This window comes from Habropoda laboriosa, unplaced genomic scaffold (assembly GCF_001263275.1).
Source record: "Habropoda laboriosa isolate 0110345459 unplaced genomic scaffold, ASM126327v1 scaffold61, whole genome shotgun sequence".
NCBI classification, from domain to species: domain Eukaryota; kingdom Metazoa; phylum Arthropoda; class Insecta; order Hymenoptera; family Apidae; genus Habropoda; species Habropoda laboriosa.
In genome coordinates, this window is record NW_017100203.1 from 1,458,449 (window position 1) to 1,464,474 (window position 6,026).

The 6,026-nt window shown below is 35.0% G+C and overlaps 1 protein-coding gene across 1 annotated transcript in view; it reads left to right on the forward strand.

Annotated features, from left to right (window-relative positions):
* LOC108570566 (putative transcription factor capicua) overlaps positions 1-6,026 on the forward strand; it is a 17,319-nt gene that overhangs the window by 6,690 nt on the left and 4,603 nt on the right. The window contains 12 exon segments of the mRNA XM_017932443.1: positions 1-284; positions 1,712-2,276; positions 2,373-2,636; positions 2,802-2,913; positions 3,006-3,212; positions 3,293-3,408; positions 3,496-4,364; positions 4,431-4,438; positions 4,477-4,688; positions 5,012-5,092; positions 5,891-6,023; positions 6,025-6,026. The exon segment at positions 1-284 is cut by the window's left edge and continues 5 nt beyond it; the exon segment at positions 6,025-6,026 is cut by the window's right edge and continues 134 nt beyond it. Coding sequence (XP_017787932.1) covers positions 1-284; positions 1,712-2,276; positions 2,373-2,636; positions 2,802-2,913; positions 3,006-3,212; positions 3,293-3,408; positions 3,496-4,364; positions 4,431-4,438; positions 4,477-4,688; positions 5,012-5,092; positions 5,891-6,023; positions 6,025-6,026 — 2,853 coding nt within the window.

The window sequence follows — 6,026 nt, forward strand, 5'->3', positions numbered from 1 at the left end:
CGATTGAAGAGAAATCTATTCCGGAACAACCACCCCCGCCGCCGGCGCCTCCGCAGCGGGATCCATCGGATCCAACGATCAGTGCTAAGAAACTTCCAAAGAAACGAAAGTTTGATCCATCGGAACTCGAGGAGATGGACAAAATCAGCAATGTAACGAGCAACATAAATAATATGGTGAACATACGGGCACCAAATATGCCACTCGGTCAATCAGGTTTAGTTCAGCAGTCAACCTTAGCAACTCGGCAATCTCCGCAGCAGCATGAATCCGATTGTTATCAAGTGCGTATAAGCTATTGCTACGAACGAAAAATTCACGCTTACACACACTGCAGAGAACTTTTATTCTGTCAAACTTGTGCACTCGATGATCCTTTCTCGGTGTGATAGCTGTAATATTAATTGGAGAGATGTTCCTTTCAAGAAGAAAGTTATTTCAATATACTGTAACGACAGAAAGAACAACTGGCAGGGTAATTTAATAAACGATATTTCTATGTGCGTTATGAAGTAAAAAGAATCTTGATACAACTGTGAGAAATTGTTAGTAGTATCCTTAGTAATTACAGAATTAATGAAAATCAAATCTTTCTTCTTGAAATGATCTATGAAAGTCCATGCTGTAACTAGTTTATGAGAAGATTAGGAATAAAGTGCAAATTGTGGAATCTTTTTGTTTGTAGAACAATCGTTGCACTTGTGAATTTTGTTAGTGAGGTAGATAGTATTGAAAGGAAGAAAGTAAACTGAAGAAAGTAGAATTTTGTGTGTGTAACGAGATGCAGATGTTATCCACTTGTTGCGAGATTTTATTTCCGTCGAATCTCTGCTAAATGTAAAGTATTATTAGGAAATATTAGAGTAGGTAATTTAAACTGTTGGGTTTGTCAAGTTTAAGTGAAACTGAAAAAAGGAACTTATATTTTATATGCCACAATTAGACATTATGTATATAATTTAAATGTATGCACGCAATGTATTTCTCGAACAACCGAAACTTGTTGTAACACCTAATTTTAAGTGTCTAAGAATATGTAAACTTACTGTTTCTATATTACAACTAGGAAACTATAATTACTTATTTCACAAGTTAATTTATAAAAATATCTGGTAAATAGTTCCTCGCTGATGCACTTGATCTACGTTGCTAAAGTTTCAATTAAAAGTTCCATTTTCTTTTTAAAACCGACTTTTGTATTTTGCGTGCATACCCTTAAACCAGGTGTAGCATATAAAATCTGAAAAGTCATAAGAATATTAACACGTTTCGTGCCACATGAGAATTACAAGTTCTACCAGAGCGTTGAAACGAAGTTAAAAAGTCACGTTAAAACATTTAATTATAGAAAAATATCGATATAGGTTGAATTCTCGACGCTCTAATCTTTCTTTGCATGAGCAGTTAAGTCGAAGAATAACTTTTTTTCGTTCAGTGAAAGTTCCATTTCCGAAAACTGTCGTGTACCACCGGTGGTACAGTGGCACGAAACGTGTTCACGAATCAGATAACTATTATTACCTAAAATTTCTCAACCAAACGGTAAATCATCGTAATTTAGTAGAAATGAAGCTTTTGAGGATGTCTTGTTCGATCAATTAAACAGATATTTCACTGAAACAAAGTAGCACAGTAGTTGTTAGTTTAAGTTTTGTAAATAAAAGTACACTTTTATGTATATGCATACTAATGGTAACAAATATTTCAACAGGTATCCTCGGCACATTCAGTGGTAGTTTTACCACCTCAAAGTACGGCAGTGGATTATTCTGTTCGAGAAGAACCTTTACGTTCTCGTCCTCGGCCTGCTACTGTTGCTATTGATCTCAGTGAGTGGCGCGACCACAGAGTGTTAGCTTTAAGGGATTCATATTATTATCCAGGTGTTATACGTAACGTTGTTCAAGGAGAGATTTACATAGAGTTTGATGGGGAAAGAAAACTGATGCGTTACACAGACGTTTTGGGCGCGGGGAGGTACGATGTGATAGGTGATGCTAGCCCGTCAGTCGGGCAAGTGACTTTAGACGCGAAAGTTTGTATCAGGTGTCCAACGTCTAACAATCATATTGACGCGACTAAAGTGTTTGTAAAAGGGACAGTGTGCAAGATTTTAACGAAGCCTAAGCGTTTTGTTGTTAAAATACCAAGGGAAGATGATCAGAGTGATAGTTATGTTGTGAAACGTGCGGATCTACGATTAGTGCAGCCTCCTTGGTGGGACGAACTAGAGGAAGGATTGGAAGACTGTGATTCTTCGAGGATCGAAGGAATTGGTACGGAATTTCTCTACGTAGTATGGTAACTAATTTTCAATAAAGAAAACACCCTGCTTTGTTAATCGAAATCTTTTTGCGTTTTTGAATTTTTAGAACATGGCTATCGAAATTCTTCAGAAGCTCCGACAGCAGTGCCAATTTTGCAACTCCATCACGCTTCTCACCATACATCTCATATATCAACTCATAGCGACACAGGTGGTTATTACAGAACAACTGGTACTAGTCCTCTCATGACTTTAGGCACCTCTGCACATTCTGCAACCGCAGCATTAAGTAATGGAAGCCGATCGTATGATGATTTAGAAAGTGAAGATGACTTAGATAGGGAAGATATTACATTCCCTTCAGATGCAGGTTAGATAAAATTCTGCTACAAAAATTTTCATTCTTTCGAAAAAAATCATTTGCTTATCTTGAAAATATATTATTAATTTGTTAATATCTTCATGATATGTGTATTACCGAACGAGACGTTAGTAAAAGTAATAATAATAATGTGAATATATTTAACTTTGACAGATGCAAAATTGTCAGGAAGCAGTAAAAGAAGCAGCATGCAAAGTCGGGGAAGTACCAGTAGTTTAGTTGAACAACGCAGTATAACTCCTCGTTCTCAAGCAGCCACGCCCAGGTAATAACGTTAATTCAACAATACTTAATAATTCGAAATAAAGAAAATATTGGAAACGTAAATTTATTATTAAATTATTAAACGTTAAATAGATCTCAGGCGGCAACGCCACATAGATATAAAAAAGGTGATGTAGTGGCTACACCAAGTGGAGTTAGGAAAAAATTCAACGGTAAACAGTGGCGTAGACTCTGTAGTAAAGAAGGATGTTCCAAAGAAAGTCAACGAAGAGGATACTGTTCTCGTCATCTTAGTTTGAAAGGGTCTTGCCTTAGAGGTCCAACAAATACATTTCCTGGGTAAGTAAACTTGTAATAACTTATAATTAAATATTATTTGCAATAGTGGCTTATATAATTTAACAATATTTTCTTTTTAGTGGTAAGATGGATGGTGAAGAAACATCTAGAGATTCTGATACTTCTCCAAATTATGGAGACAGAAGAATAGCTGGCCGATTTGATCAAGATGAAACTGAGGCTGCTAATATGCTAGGTAAATTTCGAAGTATTATTAATGCTAAATAATAACATTTGCTTTTCTAATTTAATAATAATTGCCTTAACATTTTTATTATTATAGTTTCCTTGGGAAGTTCTAGATCAGCAACTCCAGCCTTTTCCTCGCCAACTGGACAGTCTTCAATATCTCCTTGTATCAATCAATCTCCTGTGCCACCATTGGGTCTTAATCAAAACAATGTGTTTATGCCTATTGCCAGTCCCGCTCATCATGCAGCTCCATTAATTTCGCCTGGTGCGAAATGGAAACATTCGCCTACTCAATCCACTTTCTTGACTCAGTATCAACAGCAAGTAATAAAACCTGAACCTAATCGAGTGGTTAGATCAAATCGACCAGCTCCAACTGCCCCGGTCCCTGCTAGTATAGGAACAAGCGTGATAAGAATCTCTCCCGTGAGTCGTGGTATACCTGGATCTAATTTAACTTTGTCATGGGCAGAACAAAGCCCACCACCGCGACATCCATCGGTTGTGACGACTATTCCTCAACAACAGCAAGGCATCATTCTTCAACATGCACTCACTACCAACAACGGTTTTCCCAGTCATTCTGAAATTCCAGAGCAGAATCCACAGATATTAAAACCATCTCATTCACCTCATATGCCACTATCTGCACCAACACCACAAAACTTGACCCTTTTGCATAAACCTTTGGAACAACCAGTTGATTATGCTCAGCCACAAGCGCAAAGCCAGTCAATTTATGTGATGCAGCATCAGCATGAAAAAAAGTATCTTGTGATAAAAAATAGTATGGATGTATCTGCAGCAGGCCATATAATGAATCAAGATGATAAATATAGACCAACATTAATGAGTCACTTAGGTCAGCTTCCAGCAACGTTACATCAAACACAATGTCAGCCTCCACAATCACCTGCTGTTTCATCCGTCCATGTCGATAAATTGTCCGTTTTGCAACAAGTAAGCAGCTTTGATATAACAACTTAATCATTTCAGTATAAGCTTGAGAACTACATATTATTAAAGAATGTAAAGTAAGAGAGAAAATAATACGTAATTATCATTAGGCAAGTAAAGTGGCCACACATACATCTACCCATATGGATATGCAGAGAACACAACTACCACCTACGAGTGTTGTGATGACAACTGCTACCGAAGCTTCAAATCCATCAACCCCGACAAGTGTCTTCCAGCATGTAATTGTACAACCTGGGCATTTGGTACAAATTCCTAAAACACAACCATCTAGGGAAGAAAATTCCAAAAATAATGGTGTTCTGTGTAAGTTCAGGAAGTACTTTGTACTTATACTTTCAGCAAATGCAAGTCTTATTTTCGTTATTTCATCTCTTCTTTATTTGTATGTAATTAAACACTTATGTTTTAACGTACATGTTACAACTTGTGTAAAATTTTACTGAATAATATTATATTAAAAATTCATTTTTAATTTGCTCATTTTGTCGTGCATTTTCTCGTAATTACCTAATGCGAATATATTTTATGGAACGGTTATATTTACGTATTTATTCTTTAATTTCGTCATTTTGCATTAATGTCATCGTAATATTAGTGAATTTGACTAAATGATAAGGCTTTCACAGATGGCAGCCACGATGTTCCTCCTGCATACCAGCCCCATCCCCCATCATTGCTGAACAATGCAGTGCGCAACTGGAAAAAAGGTTTGAGTTCTCACTGCCAAACAAAATGTATGATTATTTTTATATTTGTTGTAAAGTACATTGTCAGTGATTCATAGAACTACATATAGTGGGTTCTCTATGTTTGTTAAATAAATAACTTTTACTTAATATATATGATTATAACTTTGTATTAAAAGTAACTTATGTAGTTACACATTCATACAAAAAATGTATTCATATACATCGTTTGTTTTTTTATATATTATCAAGTATGATAGCTCAATAGTAATGTGTATTAATATTTTTAATATAAAAACTTATTAATATTAATATTGAAATATACTAATATTCAATTATTATGTCATAATAAGGATGTATATTTAGTCAATATTTCAGTCATAATTAAATTCAATAATTTATTTTACAATGATAATTTTTTATTTTACAACAAATTCAACTATTCAATTTTGCATCCATGTTTAAATTGTGTATTTCATGTGGTTTTACTTCGATCAAAATGAGTATCATATTTAATATGTAATGTTACTTTAATGTTGGGGAAGGGTGACTATCAATTATTGTTTACGACATATTGGTGAAAAAATAATTTTCATACAAATTTTTAACTATTCAAAAATATGTTATGATACGTTAAAATAATTATTCGAAGTGTGATACTTTACTAGCTATTTCAACATTTCTAAAGCAGATATGTTTATGGAGATAGTAAACTTAGTTTAGTTGATTATAATAACCATTAGTGAATTATAAACTAGTTGTTATTTTCATACTATTACTAACCGAGGTTATTGTGACTAATGTACAATTTTATTGCAGCTTTCCCATGGCAAACGACTGTACTGGATCAATCAGAAGTGAGTCCTCCACCATCCGCGTTGAGTCCTCCTTTAAGTGCACCTCCAATTCCGATTAGTATGAGTACACCAGGTGAAGATGGATCAGGACCAGGACC